Source organism: Branchiostoma belcheri, unplaced genomic scaffold (assembly GCF_001625305.1).
Source record: "Branchiostoma belcheri isolate BF01 breed outbred unplaced genomic scaffold, Haploidv18h27 scaffold1, whole genome shotgun sequence".
NCBI classification, from domain to species: Eukaryota; Metazoa; Chordata; class Leptocardii; order Amphioxiformes; family Branchiostomatidae; genus Branchiostoma; species Branchiostoma belcheri.
In genome coordinates, this window is record NW_017802379.1 from 5978323 (window position 1) to 5998304 (window position 19982).

The 19982-nt window shown below is 39.9% G+C and overlaps 2 protein-coding genes across 7 annotated transcripts in view; one reads left to right on the forward strand and one right to left on the reverse strand.

The window, feature by feature from the left end:
- The window catches only part of LOC109465103 (solute carrier family 13 member 5-like), a 15220-nt gene extending 7601 nt beyond the window's left edge, over positions 1 to 7619 (forward strand). The window contains exons 7-17 of one of the 5 annotated variants that reach the window (XM_019762248.1): positions 1045 to 1065; positions 1516 to 1649; positions 2219 to 2338; positions 2849 to 2962; positions 3515 to 3640; positions 3982 to 4079; positions 4499 to 4617; positions 5269 to 5430; positions 5825 to 5986; positions 6427 to 6564; positions 7324 to 7619. In XM_019762248.1, coding sequence (XP_019617807.1) covers positions 1045 to 1065; positions 1516 to 1649; positions 2219 to 2338; positions 2849 to 2962; positions 3515 to 3640; positions 3982 to 4079; positions 4499 to 4617; positions 5269 to 5430; positions 5825 to 5986; positions 6427 to 6564; positions 7324 to 7512 — 1383 coding nt within the window. In that variant the 3' untranslated portion in view covers positions 7513 to 7619. The remainder of the gene's footprint in view (positions 1 to 1044; positions 1066 to 1515; positions 1650 to 2218; positions 2339 to 2848; positions 2963 to 3514; positions 3641 to 3981; positions 4080 to 4498; positions 4618 to 5268; positions 5431 to 5824; positions 5987 to 6426; positions 6565 to 7323) is intronic. The other 4 variants (XM_019762268.1, XM_019762261.1, XM_019762254.1 and 1 more) reach the window with 4 other exon arrangements.
- Positions 7620 to 8767: 1148 nt separating this feature from the next.
- On the reverse strand, positions 8768 to 19768 carry LOC109465140 (solute carrier family 13 member 5-like). 2 transcript variants are annotated; one of them, XM_019762296.1, is made up of 15 exons: positions 19084 to 19768; positions 18222 to 18371; positions 17327 to 17442; positions 16151 to 16326; positions 15326 to 15398; positions 15062 to 15092; positions 14598 to 14758; positions 13380 to 13499; positions 13053 to 13160; positions 12182 to 12307; positions 11655 to 11752; positions 11237 to 11349; positions 10750 to 10911; positions 10212 to 10349; positions 8768 to 10027 (listed from the first exon to the last, which is right to left on the reverse strand). In XM_019762296.1, the coding sequence occupies exons 1-15, from the start codon at positions 19204 to 19206 to the stop codon at positions 9830 to 9832; spliced, it is 1893 nt and encodes a 630-aa protein (XP_019617855.1). In that variant the 5' UTR covers positions 19207 to 19768; the 3' UTR covers positions 8768 to 9829. The 2 variants fall into 2 exon arrangements, with proteins under 2 accessions (XP_019617855.1, XP_019617846.1); XM_019762287.1 differs by having other exon boundaries at positions 11237 to 11355; positions 19084 to 19767.
- Between the last annotated feature and the right edge of the window lie 214 nt (positions 19769 to 19982).

A 19982-nucleotide genomic window follows, 5' to 3' on the forward strand; every position in this document is an offset into this window, starting at 1 on the left:
AATACATTCAAATTTCAATGGACTTCAGTTTCTGTACAATCCCTAATGTTCAAATGACTAGCTCACAATGCATTTCTATCACTCATCCTCCATTCTATTAAAGAACTTTTCTGTTCAAAGACCTTTTTACTATTAACTCAATTTACATATTACATGCAAGATGTACCTAACATTTAACTTGTTACTTGTTACAAACTAAAAATGAAATGATTAGAAACAATTTTACATGTGCTGTAGCTCTACTTGGTACTAGTTTCTATTGACTGTATCTCTATAGGTACCTGCCTGATGAATAAGGGTCTGCCAAAATACCTCAACCGGCCTCAACCGTCCGCAACCGACCACGTAATGGGTTAATATGCAGTATACATGGGCTAACAACCTTTTCCAACGGTTTTTCTACTTTTTATTTCCAAAATTTAAAAGCATGAAGGGATGAGTTGTTGATCGACATCCAATTTATTGAAATAAATGATCTGTCTAGCCATCCCCCCACGTTCGTTGGTTGGTTCCGCGAGCGTTCCTCCTTGGGGTCAATGGAGGTCAAGCCTTTCGGCGTACATGCTTAGCAGCTTGGACGTCAGGCTGGAAAACACTCTGTATATAGCTATTATGAGTTGGTTATGATAGTGTTTGTGCTTTACCATCATTCTGCGTTCTGTGGCCTGTATAAAAGCAAAAGGTGTACAGAGGCGATGGCGATCCAACATGGCGGCCATGAAAAGCATTCTAACGTCAAACCAGAGGAATAACTTTTAAAAACTGGTAAATACGTCAGAGTTACAGTATTTTTTTCCATTCATACAAGCATAGACAATGTATCCAGAGCGTTGGAAAAGGTTGTTAGCCCACGTATACTACATATTAACCCTTTACGAGGTCGGTTGAGGCCGGTTGAGGTCGGTTGAGGTATTTAGGCATACCGGATAAATAACCATCACATTTAGATGCTGATACAGTAATTGAATATGATACCTTTAATCATGGTGAAAATCATCTTTAATTACAAATTTGAAACTTCTCAATCTCTCCCTGGTTTCCAAGGGCTTGCTTCATCATTTACAAGTAAGTCTGTGAAATTTCTGTAACTGTGGGTAGAGCCTCGTACTCTTTATGTATTTTAGACATGCATACGTTGTGAACCCCAAAATGGTACATTGATGTAGTTCATACTTACATGCAGTTTAACTCCTTTACTTGACTAGAAATTATTATTTCTATTCCAGGGATTTCTAGCATAGGCAATAAATGCTTTACCTCAAATATACTTCTAATCTTGTAGTCTAATTCCTCTAATATTCCCCTAATATTAATAAATATTGAATTGTCATGTTTATATTCCAGGAGAATGATTTCATGAATATTTAGTTTACATGTATATTCCAAGTCTCATCTCCAACATGTAAATGTTCACTCCCCCTAGATTGTGTTAGACAAAAATCCTACATTTCCTTCAAAACTATTTTAATTCCTCCTTCTTCACATCCCATGTGCAAAATGTTGTTCTTTTAACAGGTGCGGGCATTAGGCAAGGGGGACAAGATAGGCAAGGGTCTGTTGTTGTGTATCTGTTACGCTGCCAACATCGGAGGCACCGCTACCCTGACTGGTACTGGCCCTAACCTGGTCATCACACAGGCTGTGGACACGTGCGTCATAATCTTTATTCTTTGTCAATCCTCAAGTTGATCATTATGTTATACCAGCCAAAAGTACAACTTTAAGTGCTCTGTCACCTTTGATATGATTATTACTAGTAGTTTCATAATGGCATATTGTGGGCATGATTGGGACAGTTGCGGGTGTGGTATACAGAATTCAGCTATGTTGTGACAGAAGTAGTTTTCATACATATATCCTTCTTGCTAGTTTCCTCTGTCAGAGCCACAGTGAAAATTATACAGCAAAAAAATGACTATGGCTAGAGAAAGACCCACGTCCAAGTACACTGTATATAGCAGTTATGATAAGTTATAGATACAGAACAGATATTTTGATAAATTATTGTTCATATCTACATATCTTTTTTCTGGATTTATAAAATTGAAACCAACTGTGTACATGGCTGGAAGGAATCATGACACTGATATTTTCAGTATTTTATATAGATACGTGCTTATTTGAATTGTAGTACCATTGTGTAATACACAAAATGTACTATGTAACAACTGCCACTAACTGTACAATGCTTTCAAATGTCAAACTCTCTCCTTTACAGACTGTTCCCCGGGGGTCCAGGGATTGACTTTGTGACGTGGTTCACCTTCGGCTTCCCCTGCATGGTCCTGGCTCTTATACTGGCCTGGATCTGGCTACAGTGCATGTTTCTGGACTGCAGGTATGTGACAAAACATTCTTAACGTAAAAATGGAGTAGTTTGTGTCCTTGGACTTTGTTCGAGTCTAATTATATAAATCATGCTCTCAAAACTGGTGTAGAATAGTGATGTCTACTAATAAAATATAATTCAGCAAGGATTCTGCCACCCTGAAAATTGTGCCTTGAGAGATCTCTAATTCAGCATCAGCAAGTAAAATGCACTCCTGCATATGTAAACTGTGCTAACCTGAGAAGTGGCAGATACATGTATATGTAACCTGTGTATATGTTAATGTAATATACATATATCACTAAAGAAATTTTGTTTTTCCAAAATCACGATTTTGCTTCTTTCATGCAGGACAGTCACTATTCCTTGGCAATAGTGACTGTCCTTGGCAAAGAAAAAATCTCGGGGTCCCTAGCAATTTTCTTTTGAACTGCAGGCATTTGCATCTCTCTTTCCAAACATGATTTCATTGTGTTTATCTGAATGTGCGTAGTGATGATCTACTCTCACCACATGTAGGTGCCTGCTGGGATGCATCAAACAGAGAGGGTGTAAGGGACGGTGTAAACGAGACCGCGACAACGCTGCCTACAGGGTCATCAGGAAACAGTACGACGAGCTGGGACCTGTATCGTTAGTATCGCAAAGGCTTTACATTACTTTGTGTACCCCTGTAGACTTGTTAATCACAGCTAAAATTACATCATTACATTACACAAGAAATGAGTTTTTGGAGATTTATCTGTTTTCTGTTTTTGAAAATCTGTAACTTTTTTCTTGTAATATCATTACCTGGATGTCTGATCTTCATTGACGCACATCATAGTACTTTTTTTTTTACGTTGTTTCATTTGCTACATACTGTGGATGTTGCGAAAGATTGCCTTTGGCCTAGAATGACTTTTCTATGACCCCTCTTGATAGACTTGTTAACTGGACAGACATGTACATGTATCATATTACACTATAATTATAATTGAAGAAAGTAACTTGGTACATCATACTGTGATAGAATGTCTATGTGCAGTTACAGTTGGAGAGTTGACCAATGGTAACTTTAGTGTGATCACAAGGAAACTGAGAGCATAATTTCAAGATGGACCTGTGCAAAGAGTAAGAAAATAGAGTACCCTTACTTGTTACCACAATTCTATAGCAATGTTCTATATGTTATGGTTTCTGTAGGTTTGCAGAGAAAGTTGTACTGTTCCACTTCGTCCTGTTGGTGCTCCTGTGGTTTTTCCGGGACATGAAGTTTGTGAAACTGCAGAATAAGCGGGCTGCTGGGTGGACCTACTTCTTTCAGAAGGGGTTGGTATAATTTATACAGATACAGAAGCTGTTGTGTTACGTTAAAGGACAGTTATACTTGTTAAACAGATACAGAAGCTGGTGTGTTACGCCGAAGGGCAGTTATACCAGCTATACAGAATGATACAGATAGTGAGATACAAAAGCTAGTGCGTTCTGATAAAGAGTAAAGGATGGTTGTACTGATTATACAGAGACAGATACAGAAGCTGTTGTGTTACGCCAAAGGGCAGTTATACTGGCTATACAGATACAGATACAGAACCTGTTTTGTTACACCGAAGGGCAGTTACACTGACCATACAGATACAGATAATGATTTTGTTCTCCCGTTTTTGTAGCTACATGACAGATGCAGCCACAGGTATCATGGTTGCCATTGTGCTGTTCTTCTGGCCATCCCAACCTCCCAACTTCATGTGCTGCAGAAGGAGGACAGGTACATATTTTGGCAATGCCTCAGGGGCGGAGGCATTTATTAAACCTTCTCCCTGCTGCCAAACCCCATAACCAATAGACCATCGGTAGCCAAATGGCTACTTCTACTTTGTGGGCTTAAGGTTGAATACATTTTAACATGTACATGTCACAGGGGAGATTGGAATCTAGGGGAATCTGGAATTATCCTAGGGGAGATTGGAATTCCTATCTCCCCTAGGAGAATTCTGGGTTCCCCTGGATTCCAATCTCCCCTGTGACATATACATTGTGCCTAATGCAATTAAAACATTGTAGAGTATTCACAGTCATCCAGAATTAGAAAAAGAGTAATGTAATGCCTACCATTTTCAAGACTACACCATCCTTAATTTTTTTTACCTTACACATGCCAAGCTTTACACTCTTTTGTCTCTGTAGATACACGCCCAGCCAAGCCGGCCCCACCCATCCTAGACTGGGCCACAGTACACCAGAAGATGCCTTGGAGTGTCGTCATCCTCCTTGGAGGAGGGTTCGCACTTGCAGATGGAGTCAAGGTGGGACAGAATATATTCTCCTTGTGTAAGAATAGTTGATTGCATGTGTACTTTCAATACACAAAATTTCAGTGGTATGAAAGCATTACAAGGTACATGTACTGCCAAGGTAGCCTACTATATGACTTTGCAAGTTACTCATGTATTATCATACATGTAGCCTGTATGCCAGTAAACATTTTTCCTGATAAGGTACCTGACATTCAGTTTTCTCGCAAGGCCGCTACTGCATAGTGGGGTTTGAACACTGTGAATTGTGAAATGTGGTTTTAATATTTTGCAGTAAGAAGTAAAGATTGTTTTTATGTGTTTTACATGTAAATTCAGGGTTGAAAAATCCTGTAGCACAGTAGTCCTATAAGGGAGGCATATTAAAATTTTGTAGTGTCATGAATTCTCGGTGGATAGGTTGCTGCCATAACTGGGAGAATAAAACCGCTCGAATGTTTTACAATGTACATTTGTACAGTACAATTTTTGTTCATTTACGATTTAGCATTATTAGGTGATGTCAGTAATGTTGATTTTCACTATTCCTTGTAGTTGTTTTAGAGAACTACATCAATAATGATGCAGAAAAATTTCGAGAATGAAACGGGAAACACTGTTCTGTACATGAGTGTTTATCTAACATATCTAAATGGGACACAGGCTTCAGGTCTCTCTGATTGGATGGGACAGGGCTTCCGAACGTTTGCGGGGTTTCCCGTTGTCGCCTTAGCACTCATCATTTCCATCATCGTGGCCTTCATAACAGAGTTCACCAGCAACACCTCTACTGCTGCCATCTTCCTACCCATCCTGGGAAAACTGGTGAGAGAGGAGGAAAAAGAGAACTGCAGTAACAGTTGTTTTTTTTCCTGTGTTGTCTGACCATCTTCTCACTGCACAACACCCAACGATATGTAATTTTTTTGTCATCCTGCAATAGGTGGTAGCTCACCTATGATCCACTGCTCACAGAGTCATGTGTGTTATCTTCTTGACATCATGGAAGCGGTGGATTGCTCATTCCTTGACAAAGACTGGAGTTGTACAGTTGAAAATTTGGGTGACTGTACAAGTCCATTTTTTGTGTTGGCATCTTGTTTCATAATGACATCTACTAACACAGATGAACTTCCAAGATAGATTTCCAGCATGTTTGACTTACTGTACCTCTGTAGTGACTGTTAGGACTGTGATGCATGCCTCTGCATCTCTCCAGGTATCAGGCCTGTCTATCTGGCTGAGTGATGCCTTTACTAGTCTAGCTGGAGTCCCCCCTGCTGTCATTGCACTGCTCATCTCCGTCATAGTGGCCTTCATAACCGAGTTCACCAGTAACGTTTCCACTGCCTCCATCTTTCTCCCCATCATAGGTAAAATGGTGGGTGAACGTCTGTCATTTTCTTGAAGTGGAAGTACAGAGTTTTACTCTTCTTCTTCTTTGTGGCTCAAAAGAGTCTGTAGAAATGTCTGTAACTGGAAGAGTAACTGCTTCAGATAGTCTATAATGCCAATAGAAAACCTAATTCTCTCTCCCTTTCCATGCTACAATTAAAATGTACATTTACTGGTTTTTGTTAAAGTAAACAGTTGTAAGCCACTAATCTCAATCACAAAACTAACTCTTTGTGAAATATATTCTAAACCTGAAGTTAAGTGACCTTTTGTTTATCCTTTTTTTATTTGTTGTTGCTTTTCAAGGCTCCATTCAGAAAATTTCTTTTAATAACGAATAATAACTGTTCGTTATTTAAAAAATTCAATATGCTTGATACCAGGAGTTACAATACTTCATTGTACAACTGTTGTTCCTTTCCCTAGGCTGAGGGGATCTGTGTCCACCCCTATTACCTGATGATACCAGCCACCATCGCCTGCTCTTTTGCCTTCATGTTGCCGGTGGCAACCCCGCCCAACGCTATTGTTTTCTCATACGGACGCATCAAAGTGCTCGACATGGTAAGTGAAATCACAAACATACTTGTAAGATAACAATGACTTTCAAGAAGAGTTTGAAAAAAGGACAATGGTTAAAGTGTTCTCTTTTATTTTAATTTCTTAAGGAAAAAGTAAAGGAAGTCTCATAGCCTTTTTGGGTACCCATTTTACTCCTGGGTGGAGTGAGGAAATTTTTATTTATTTATTGTTTATTTCAGGCTCAATGGCCCATAGCACAGACAGACAACATTACACAAACACATCTAAAATAAAACATCTAAGTGGGTATAAGTAGATAAAAAACTGTCGAGCCCTTACAGTGGGCGGACTAGTCTACAGTAGTGTCTCCAGAATGGGCTAGAGCAGAAGGCCTCCGAGCGGAGCAGCAGTTTGACAATTGCGTTCTCAGACGCAAAGAGACGCGAAGCAAAAGAGCACAACAACTTCCGACGCCTGGCGTCAAACGTGTCGACACGAGTCTGTACAAATAGGTCGCTGTTACTAGTACTCCTAGGCTGAGACAGTAGGATTTTAAGACCATCGTGATAAGCAACTCGTAGCCTATGAATGTTTCCTGCTCTGTAGCTGGACCAAAGCTGAGCACAAATTTGTGTAAAGTGCATTTCCTAAGGATGCAACATCTAGCCAGGAATACAAGAGATAGAACCTGTGACCTCTAAATCTCATGACTGCTAGCCTAGCCACTTGGTCATAAGATGCCACTAAATTTCTAACATGTCTAATGCTGTTCTATTGACTATTTCATCGTTTCCCCTGCAGGTGAAGTGTGGTTTCATGTTAAACCTGGGCTGTATCCTGGTGCTGACGTTTGCCATCAACACATACGGGATCCCCCTGTATGGCCTGGGCACCTTCCCGTCCTGGGCCACCTGTGCAGCCAGCTCTGCAACCCAACTTCCCGCTAACATCACTAGTACTGTACTCCCTGCCAATCTTACTCTGGGATAGAGATGATCCAGACAGGCGCTCAGCACAACGGCAGAATGTATGGCACCTGCGCAAAACCCTGATTTTTCACGGTTTTTGTTGGATGTTTTATCAATGTTGCATCAAAATTTTGCCTGTTGCAGATGATATCTTTTCCGACACAACATTTGGAAACTACAGACGGGATGTTAACCTTATAATTATATACGCAAATACGACCTTATATGAGATGTACTACTGAAGTGCTATGCACAATACATTACGGGTTTTGCGCAGACGCAGTACGTTCTGCCGACGTGCTCAGGCACTCCAATGTCTGCAAAAGGAAGAACCTTACTCCAGTGAGTCTGTGTAACACAAACACCTACTGTACACAGCTCTATGGAGCTCTAGGATCCTGACTCAATGTTCTAGCCGGCCTGAAATTTTTTTTATTATCTCAATTTTGTCTGATGTAACATCATATTGAGCACCAAAAGTGCCCACAATCCTATAGGGGGTCCGGGGGCATCCTCCCCCAGGAACTTTTGAATTCTTGACCCTCTGAAAAACTATTTCCTGCATTTTGAGGGGCAACTTTTGTTCGTAGAATAAGCTGAGTTAAATGGTACCTCTTTCCATTGTCAAAGATGATACATGTAGGTTGGGCAGCAAAGATGGATACTGGCTAGAACACTGTATGACCTCGGGAGAGTTGCCAAAAAAGCAATTCAGTCAGGCTGTACATTGCTAATACTTGGTGTGAAGCAGCCAATCAATTGGAGACATTTTTTCTAAAAAAATGTTTTTATACTGCTCTGTACACAATGATGATTTTAAAAGGTAAGACAATTTGTGTGAAGCGGGTGTAGGATTTTATAGTTGATTTACCTCAGTGTTTGGTTTCTTTGTTTTATTATTAAGTGCTGGATCGTGCTATACTTTCTGCTATCAATACAATGTTACACAATTACGTGCTTCCTTAAAGTGTGACCCATTGTGTTCTGTAGCCATGTAGATACTGTCCACTGAGGATCTTTTTACAAAAGTAGATGTAACATTTTAAAGTTTTAAGATTTCTTATAGCATATTTAGCTTTAAATGTGTTTGGCTGTTTTTTGGGGCAATGCTTGGCAGTGTTGGATCTCAAATGTGTGATTGAAAATAAGGATGCAATCTAAACAATTATGCTCAAGTCATAAGGAACATGTATTTAACAATTACATGAAGAATGTCAGTTTAACAGCAAGTGTTGGATTCAAACTTCACTAAGCTCATGAAATCTTGTTGCAACAGCTACTTGTATATGATTGATATACAGCTCAGTTATTATCATGTCTTTCAAAATCAAGAATCTAGAAATGTGACATATTTTATATAATAATGTCAGAATTCATTTTTGCAATGAGAAGCATGTTGACAATCATGTTTTGAAGACAATTATAATGGTGAGGGGTAACAAGTAAGGATTAAAAATTTAACATACTTTTTATAATGTTAAATTGGAGATTATTTTTGCTAAGGACAGACGTAATGAATGTGTACGAGCCAGTCATTACAGATTATTTTTATAAGGGAAAATGTAATCATGTTGGTGGATTTTGTCTAACAGAAAGCGTTAAACATTGTTAGGTATATTTTAATGTAACATTGGTGAATATATTTTTCTGATGGAGAGCTACAGGGTAATTGACATAACACTGTTTTTCCATAATGTTTTGAGTGAAATAATTATGTGACTGTGTTTTAAAACTCGGATTTTGTCAAGTTTTCATTTGTTGTGTTTGTCTAATACCATCATCGCTTTGATAACTAATTTGTTTCTTATATTATCCTATGCAACAACACATAATGAGTTTCTACTCTATACGGCAATATCATGTATTAAGTATGTACGGGTCTGTGTAACAAAATATATAAAGACAAACAAATGCATTGTTTTGAGTCATGTTGTTATTCTAGTTGTTTCAGTAAAATTTTATAATTTTTGTATCCAACGTTGAGTCAAGAATAATGGATTATTATATTACAATGAAAGTTCAATGCTGTGACGTATAATCCCTGACAAGAAATTTCAAATTATTTACAAAAAAACTACATTAAAAAATTTACATCTAAAAGTTTGTCATACAACTGGAATCCAGGGTGGAATTGAGAAGAGTTGACATTCATATAATCCCTTACAAGAAAATTACAAATTATTTACAACGAAAAAGCTACATTACAATTTACTTCTAAACGTTTGTCATACAACTGGAATCGAGGGTGGAATTGAGAAGAGTTGACATAATCCCTTACAAGAAAATTACAAAATATTTACAACAAAAAAACTACATTACAATTTACTTCTAAACGTTTGTCATACATCTGGAACTAGTGTGGAATTGAGAAGCGCCGATGTTGAAGTCGCTACCGTTGTGAGAGTGTTGTTACAGAATCGGTGTGCCTTAGCCCAGGGAGGGAGGGTGTCCAGACCGTACAGCGGGAACCCGTACGTGCCGATGGCGATATTCAACACCAGGATGCCGATAATGTTTAACAAGAAGCCGCTCTTCACCTGTAACAAACATAACAAACGTTTTGAATCTCACTTGCAATTGATGCCAAAGTGTAGTTGGGTTATGGGCCGCAGACTCCAAATCTAATGCGATAGGGCGAAAACCCCATGCTAAATAAATAAATAAGTAAATAAATAAACGTGAAAAATAAAGGAAAAACACACGACTGCCCGTCTTACATACCATATCATATAGTTGGATCTTGTCGCTTTGAAGGACGATGGCATTCGGTGGACTCGCTACTGGTAACATGAAGGCAAAGGCGCTGGCAATGGTGGCCGGAACCAACAGGTGAAAGGGGTGGATACAGATGCCCTCCGCCTGGGGGAAAAGCACAATAGATAAGGTATATTAACTATTTCTACAATATATCATTTTTAACTCATTGTATCGTATGGGAGAATATAGCAAGTAAAGAAAATCAAACGCATTCATATATATGGTCAGACAGGAGTCTAATTCCCTCCTACTATAAAATTGCAACATGATGTAACCCAACACTAGTCACCACGGCACGGCAGTCGTCTGGTTTGAGGTCAATGACCTTTTTGGTTTGGAGAAGAAGAGGAAACTAAGCAAAAACAATGTGTTTTCCTTCGGTAAACGTAACAACTGTACTACGCCAAAAAGCAGTTACTCAAGCAACTGGTTATGATTTTGGACGTCAGACGTTTCAGCTAGTATCCCAATATCCCAAACTATATCATCTGTACTGTCTCACCAGGTTTGCGAGGATGGGGAGGGCGATGGCAGCGACCGGCGCGTTGCTGATTAACTCCGTCACGAAGGCCACAAGAGTCGTGACGATGAGGACCAGCGTCACGGGGAGGAACCCAGAGGCTGACTTGAACAGTCGGCTCAGCAAAACGGACAGTCCTGAGACCTGTGTGGGTACAAAATAGTTTCAAACGTATGATGGACGAGAAAATACGTTCACGAGAGACAGAAACGATGGGGTATCTTTCTCTTAGAACATGAGTTCACAAGTAGAACATTTGTAGCCTGAGTGTCAGCCTTCTTCAGCTTTCGTCCACTCCCCACTATTCTCTACCGACCAGCGTATCTTGGGGATCGGACGAAAGCTAAAAAGCCTGACACTCAGGCTAGAACATTTGACCTAAACACGCGTATTTTCAAAGACGTCACCTAGTACCTGGATGATGTGGCCGTTTTAGAATATTGGTACAAATTTTAGATCATTCTGTTACCTCGATTCCATCTGCAAGGGCATAACCTCCCCCTATGAGAAAAACAAGTCCCCACGGCATCTTCTGGTGGACTGTTTCCCAGTCTAAAATAGACGGAGCTGGCTCGGAGGCTTCTGTATCTGCCAAAAGAGAGTGAAAGCATGAAGAGATCGAAAGATGTATTGAACATTGTCCTCAACGACTTCTTTTTAAATTTGCTATTTTAGGTCGTGCGCGCTTATTCTATATCTGCGGGACGGATTGCAATTTTTTTTATTTACTTCATGTTCACCACAAAACAAGGCTCATGGGAGCCACTCAAATGTACAGACAGTGAGAACAGATGTTTATTGATCTTGGACTTTTAAAATAAAAGCATTTAACATAAAAGCGGTTGAAAATATTTTAAAAGATTTCTTGTTAGAACATATGCACAAACCTTCTCTATTTCTGCAACACATAAAGTTTGGAGGCCTCGATGGCCAGAAGAATAGGGAAATGATGATCATCATAACGGTGGATGCGTCTGTTACATAGCTGTGGAAGCAAAATAATTCAATGGTATTGACTCAGAGAAATAACTTTCATTCGATGCTGTTGTAATTTGCAGATAAAACAATTCATGTGATAAACAATTCATGTGATATCTATCAGCATCATTTTGTCATGTTGATCGTTGTGCAAAACCAAGGGGTAAACAAGAATTCAGAGATCCCATACCACTTTATTTCCATGCAGTAATGTAACGAAAACATGTGAAAACATCGAGCGCATCTAGATGAAGTGATTAATGCCTTTCTCCCTCTGGAATACTAGTAAACTGAACCAACCATATCCATTACAACCTGGCGTAAGGGCCATGTAGAAACACAGACGCACACACGGACACACACACACACAGGCATACTAAAAACAATACTTCCATTTTAAATGGGGTAAAAAGAAGAAACTACAAGACCCACTCACCCCCGTAAGAAGTAGTAGGTCCAGCCGGCTGCCTGTCCGTTCTCTAGATGTAGAAACTTCATGTCCCGGAAAAACCACAGGAGCACCAACAGGACGAAGTGAAACAGTACAACTTTCTCAGCGAACCTACAAAAATGACATCAGTTATATATAGTCAGGAGCCGCGAAGTAGTTCAATGAAATGAAATCAACGTTGTAAGGCCACACCAATTTAATTTGTTGGTTCTCGGATTTTTTCAGAAAAAATATGAAGCGACAGGGCGAAAAAAATAAAAATAAAAACAGGTCTAGGCATCCTATTATAGGCTACAAAATGAGCCATGAAGTCAACACAAAAGGCTGGGTTAAAATTTAAACATTGAATTTTGAACTTTTAATCAAACCACTGCAATCGATAGATGGGAAAACTGTAACAACTAGGAAAAACCACAGGAGCACCAACATGTTGAAGTGCAAAACATGAGCACTTTTCAGTTGAACCTACCAGAATGACATCAGTTATATATAGTCAGGAGCCGCGAAGTAGTTCAATGAAATGAAATCAACGTTGTAAGGCGGAATAATCAATCTGTATATCAAATTTGTGACCCAAAGTATTAAGTATGAATATCATGATAAGACTATAAAGCTATGACGTGGGTGTTGAACTTGGTTCAATCAAAGGACTAAGTACGATATTCTTTGATGGTCTGCATATGACATGTATGAAGTGGTATGTTGCTGCTATACAAAATAGGCACAACTTGAAATTTCTGGAGAATACAGAAAAGCGTCTGCATTCTGAGAGGAAATTATATCATCAAATCGAGGGAACGTTGCTTATGATTAATATTCGTAGAGTTTGAATGAAATGATATCATTAGATACTCACGACACGGGCCCCAGCTCGTTGTACTGTTTCTTGACGACCAGATAGGCGGCGCTGCTCTGGTTTCTCATCCAGTGTTCTCTGCATCGCTTTCTGCAGCCCAACAGGCAACTAGAGAAACAACAATGACAATGTCCTACATGGGCCAAATGCACTACGTTAGACAACTAAGATACAATGGTAGGAGGAACAAGTGCTACATTACCACCTAGTTTACAAAGAAACATATGTATTCATATAGCAAAATACTTGTATGACGTTGGCATGTGGACCCTGGCGTGTTCGCAACGTACATATAAAGGAATTTCTGAATTAATCTATTTTCCTTACCTGCAGTCCAGAAACAGCCACAGTAGGTAGATATAGGCCACGATGAGGATCAGAAGCATCGTCGGGAAGCCGAAGAAAAACCAGGTGGCAAAATCGATGCCTTTGCTCTCGGGGTAAAGTCTGGAATGTACATTGGCACAACATCAATCGGAAGTCGGAATATTTCGCATCCACATACACAAAAAAATGTTGCTCAAGCAACTGGTTAGGTTTTGATAACTGACAGGCGTTTCGAGCAGCATTCATTACTTTTCGCCAGTGACTATAGTTGAGTGTATGCTACTTGAAGCGTCTACCATGCCAGTTTTCAAAAGCTATCCATTTGCTAAAATGAGTAACAATTTCTTGTTTCTTTAGTGTTATGTTTACGACAGTACTGCTTTACATTTATGGATATATAAATGTGACATTTATGTGAATTTGATGGGAAAAATGTAAAATATTGTAACCACAATAAAACAAGTGAAAAGGCGTTGTTTGCAATTTGTCAAAAATATTAAATCGTTTGTACAATCAAAACAATCATCTAAAAACTGGAGCGGAATGATTTTTGATTGGCAGAAAGGGAACTTAATTGTCCCAGACAGAGAGCCACATTTCAAATTGCACAATTCAACTGACTGAGCAAATAGGTCGAGGACAGATAATTATACAAAAATATAATGGCAGAACGACAGCGTTTAGCGTCCTAGGCGTCTGTTCATCGTCACCGTCACACTTCGCATTTCTCCTTTTCAAATGTTTTTTATCCGTAGTCACATCATTTTACATTTCTGCCTGTCAACCTTCCCCACCCGCATGCTGCCAACCTACTCTGTCCAGACAAACAGGTACACAAACCCACAGGTCAGAGTACAAAAACAAAACAGACAAACACAGGAGCTCTTTGGTAATCTCCAAGAAGTAGGTCCTAGGGTGACAAAAGACAGTATCAAATTGACCAGGCAGTATCCATTGGCTAGAGAGGGTCCAATACGCTACCAAAGGATCTATAGAAAGTCGCACTGGACAAGGTTATTAACCGGCACGGGGAGGGGCAATCTTTTCAAAAACTTGTCGTGTGTGTCAGAAACCTTGGGTGGCGAATTGGAACCTCTCTGTCCTGGGATACTGCCTGGCCAATTTGATACTGTCTTTTGCCAACCTAGGATCTGCTTGGAGCTACGGGTTTTCCCTTTGGCACAAAAGAGAATGTATAATTCGAAAAATGTGACTCACGCTTCAATAACTTCAACAGCCAGGATGTTGGTGCTGCTCCCGGTCAGAGTAGCGATGCCTCCGATGTTGGCGGCGTAGCAGATACACAGTAACAGTCCCTTAGCCATCCTGTCTGCCTGTTCTCTTGATCTACCATCTGATTCTTCATTTAAAAATAACGGCTATGGCGTGGAAGGGAAGAGTTGGTGTAGAAGAAAGGAGGAAGAAGGAGAGAAAAAATTAGTTTAGATAAAGATATTGACGTTATCAGCCGAATACAAATATTGATTTCAGTAACAAAACAATAAATTGCGCCATTTTCAATGTATGTCATAGTTCATAATATTGTCCTTTGTTTGAATTCAGATTTGTTAAAAGATCAAGCAAATATTAAAAGGAGACATCATCATGTGTATTCTTATCTTTTTTGTTCAGTGTATACATGAATGTATAGAGCTGCGAGAAAAAAAAACATTTCATGGTACCTCATCTTGTGTCTTGTCCTCAGCGTCATCACTGCAAAAAGGAGGATGTACAAAACAAATTAAATATGACTAAAGCAAATTTTGTGATATCATTTTGATGAAATATCGAAATAGCAGTGGCGCGTTCGAACACACGTTAACTTTCCAGCGTCTGATCTTTTGCTACATAATTGTACGAATAATTGTACCATTTTCAGGAGGTCTTCTTCTCTAACGTTACAATATTCTGCCAAAGCTAACAGCATTCATGGTGAAACAACTTACTATTCAACTATTCTCACTAAGTCCTCAGGTTTCCTGTAAGCCCCTCTTCCAGACGCCCCTGCCGACAGCAGACCTATAGGACCAAATGAAAACTTCATGAACTGAGCTAATACAATATATGTATATTATATATGTAGATTCTAGTTTGTTCAGTGTCAAGTCCTTGATTAGAGCACATAGGCAGAGTATATGTAGATATTACATAAGTAATTTGCAAAAACTGTGGTTTTTCTAGCAACTTGGTACTCGTATAGGTTATTTTCACAAACAAAAAAATATTTGGATGTCTTGATTAAAACCATGCTAACATAACACAATAACCTGGCCTGGTGCCCAGTCTATCGTGGTTGGGGCAGGCTGTCTTCGGGGCTCTAGCAGTTTCCCCCCGCCCAGTTTAACTGGCCGCCTGGTGAGAGTTTTACGCTGTAGGAGCTTTGCTAATAGTGTATTTTTACACCAGCAGTTGATGAACCGCACCACAATAAGGGCCAATTGGCGTGCAAAGAATATAGCTACCGGGGAACCTAGGTGAGTCGGGCGGCGAAGAGCTCATGTAGACCCGAAGAGAGGCCACCCGAACCACGATAGACTGGACACCAGGCTAGCAGTAATCAATTCATTTTATGTCTATCGGTGCGCCAATTTATATGTTCGTTATACCTTTTGTATTTTGTACCTTCAACCTGTATTTTGCATTATATATGTTCTTGAGCAAAGGATCTTATAAGCACATTACGTGCTTGCTATTCCAATGCTCATAAATCCATGTGAATAAGAAAAAATAAGGCGAAGTATGTTGCCAGGAAATTTAAAGAATCGTCAAACCTGTTTTCTCATCTGTCTTCTGCATTAGGGTATGTTTCTCCCGAGGATCTGACTCGTCGTCGGTGGGAATCCCACCAGTGATGTTCTCTACAGTGGGAACCATCATGGCAGTTGTTGCCGTGTTGTTGATCCACATGGACAAAAACGCTGTCGCTGACATCATCCCCAACATCAGCCTAGAAAACATAAAATCAACGTTTCATTAAAGGGTACAGAAAATACGGACAAGTCCTTGTATGGCTAGGAAATTAGACTGTACGAAAATTAGGATGAAGGGATAAATGAGTCGTAACTCTGGTTGATGATTTGGAAAAAATAACCAGAAGTTCACCCTCTACCTTTTCCCATAATCAGATTATCCTGTTGCCTGGCTTGTCTATATTGGAATGGTAGACATCACCGGATGTACAAAGAAGGCTTACTTGGAATATATCGCTTTTGTGAAGTAAGCACTGCGGATCTAGCTCCTAAGCTAACGTGATTATGTCCCTGACCTATTTGATGACGTGTTTCATAAGACACTAGTGATAACAGCGGTATGTGAACAACAAGACTAGATGTCCCTATAGCCCTGTACTGTCAATGCTTATTGCCTAAGGCAACTCCAACCAGACTCAATCATCCATTTATCACCATTGGTAAATCCATAACTCTACTATTTCGGTTGCTGCAAGACAGCATCAAATTGGCCAGGCAGTATCCATTTGTTACCATTCGCGTAAAAAAAAGATACAAGTACACAAAAAACAAAACCCGATAAAACGCTAAAACACGTCAAAAACAAAAAAAGGTAACATTTCCAAAGCAGATGCATAATGTTTACCTTCACATATGGTCTGCTCTGTTCATTCTTACTCAAACACATTCATATATATGGTTAGGCAGGAGTCTAAATCCCTCCTGCTATAAAAAAGCAACATGATGTAACCCAACACTAGTCACCATGGCACCAGCCGTCTGGTTCCAGGTAATTGACCTTTTCGGTTTGGGCGAAGAAGAGGAAGAAGAGGAAGAAGAGGAAACTGAGCAAAAACAAGATGTTTTCCTTCGATAAACATAATAAGCCGGAGTCTAAACTTCTGCTTTGGGAGAGTCTCACTTTTCGTAAACTTCCATGAATAACTAACATACATGTGTGAAGACAAAAGAAAGAAGAGAAACAGAAGCGTAGCGTACCGTTTTGGCTCAACCCCCACAGTCAGCAGCACCCTCAGCGCTATCCTCTTGTGAAGGTTCCACCGTTCTATGGCTATCGCAAACATCACACTACCGATCAGGAGAAAGATGGCATCCTGGACAGAATTCAAAGGTAAAAATGTAATCAAGTATGGTTATTTCACGCAAAATTCAAGTACATTTGTACATGTAAATATGATACCAAGAGATTTCTTTATTTATGAAGATTTGCCACATTTGTGGAAGGATTGACATAACAGGTGACTATCACCTCTTCAAGATATCAAACCTGAGACCAGACTATAATGTTTGAACCACTCACACCTGGAAGGTCCCCTACTCTTTTCGATAAGTGTGGTGGGTTCTTTAACGTGCGTGGGGTGTGGCTCTCCCAAACACGGGACCTCCATTTAACGTCCTATCCGAGGGACGTCCCTAACCGAAGCTGGGTCCTCATTGACTATATTCCATGGTTTTACATGTTTTGCGAACGAATATACCAGCGTTCAGAACCCCTGGCGCAAGTACAGAAGTTGACATTCATTTAACTTACTGTAATGTACCCATTCATTGAAATTACATCATATTGAAACGATATGTCAGGTCAGATAGACTCATTTCTGAAACTCCACAATACTATGAAGTGTTGTAACTACATATGAACCTCTAGAGCACGTGGAACAAATTTGTACCATCAAATCTATCCTATAAGTAATCTACATGACATGTAATACATAAATGCCATGGGAGGAACTAGTATGGTCCGAGTCGTCTCGATACCCTAGTATTCAGACTACAGTATTTAAATCTGTTTAAGTATCCCATTATCGTCATTATTAAAATCCCAGTTGAGGTATACATTTGTACAAATATTCGAACACATTTGGAGGTCTACCTTTGCGTAGTTGACGGAGACGTCCCTCGCTGACTGGATCCCCAGCATGGGGAAGAGGAAGATGGGAAGAAGGCCCGTCACGGGGAGCGGCAGAGCTTCAGAGGCCCAGTACACCGCCATGATGATCACAGCATACCCACAGGCAGCGATCTGATACAGTGGAATCATATGAAGCATAAATTAGTGAAAATGTTTTTCGAGCAGGTATGCTGGTACTGAATGCATAGTGCGATGTGTGTAGTTAGCTCATCTCAGCATACAATACCTAAAACTATAGTAAAAGCCTGTAAAGCAGGTTAATGTGATAATTCTCTAAATGGGTGCTAAAAACTGAACTGATAATGGCTGATAAATCACTGACAAATCTGCTCAATCTAGCTACAATGTACACATATACTGATATATTTTGTATCAGCTACATTGCAGTCTCACTTGGTTGGCACGAGGAACAACAAGTAATGCTTTAAGGCCTTCATAAAACATGGACGATTCTCAACTTGCCCTTTTTGTATGATTTCCATGATAAAAAGTGTGGTCAAATTGCGAGCTCATGGATAAGGTTAACTGAAGATGATTCGTTTGTGTTCCAGTAGAATGTACAGTATTTGGGTGTGTCCAGAACATGAACATACATGCATATATTACGCCTCACAGACATTGCTTGCATTTTTTCCTGAATAACTCAGATCGTCTTGAAGCTGGTTTTCTGTATCTGTCATTAGGGGAGGGCAAACTAGGGTCAAACAACAGACAAACCCGAAGATACGAATACTAATAGTATGAACTCGTACTCCTTATAACTAGTAAACACATGCATACATGTACGTGATACACAATAGATACAAAACACCAGCACAAATACCTTGCTGTTTTCTGTTGAAGAAAAGTGGATAGGCAGTGGACTGAAGATCACAGGTGTCACAAGAAGTATGATGGCTTTCCAGTGTCTCAACAGTACATTGCAGATAGATGTCCGCTTCGCCATGTTGCAACAAGTAGTTCGTTTACGACCGTCCTTCGGTAGTACAAGGTTCCAAAACACTTACGTGGATGCCATACTACTGATCTAAGCTGTGGTATTGTAGCACAGTATGTGTTCCATATGCAAGTCACAGTACTTGTTGTCTTCACACAGAGACTAGGTAAGTTGCGCACAGGACTGGTACATGAAGAACCGGTTTATCGAGTTTTAAGTGGGGCATGTCCTATGAGTATGTAATGGATTGTGACAGTCCTGCACAGCCTAATATATGAGTGCCTCCCTTTTCATGTAGCCGCAACAGGCAAAGATTCAATCGAAATCGAATATAACATTCATAGTAAAGTTATTCAAAATGTTGTTAAAACACTACGAACGCAGTGGAAAGAGTATCTTAGCAAAATTTGACATTACGTATACAGACAGTGCCGTTGTCTGTATACGCACCATACTTCTCCAGAGAACAAGGCGAAATAAAAGATAGGCCATGAATGACATAACCGTCATCTTCTACCTCTTCAAAAGTTGAAATGGAAAATAAAAATGTTGAACCGGAAATCAGTAGTTGGCATGGCCTGTTGTGGTGTGTGTGTGTGTGTGTGCGTGTGTGTGTGTGTGTGTGTGTGTGTGTGTGTGTGTGAGAGAGAGAGAGAGAGAGAGAGAGAGAGAGAGATTCTGTTTGTGTGTGTGTGTCTGTCATGTACCATTCTCTCCAATTTTTCGCCCTGTGTTAGACAAGTCCTCACCACTGATGGGCCTCCAGGGCATGTTATGTAGTCGGC

Bases quoted from the DNA above. Each gene is read 5' to 3' on its own strand.
- LOC109465140 (XM_019762287.1), bottom strand. From the start codon at position 19,206: ATGGCGAAGCGGACATCTATCTGCAATGTACTGTTGAGACACTGGAAA. The intron at 15,399-16,150 runs GTTTGACGATTC...TTGGTCCTATAG, and splicing joins GAAGACAGATGAGAAAACAG to GTCTGCTGTCGGCAGGGGCG. The intron at 15,093-15,325 runs GTAAGTTGTTTC...TCCTTTTTGCAG, and splicing joins TTAGTGAGAATAGTTGAATA to TGATGACGCTGAGGACAAGA.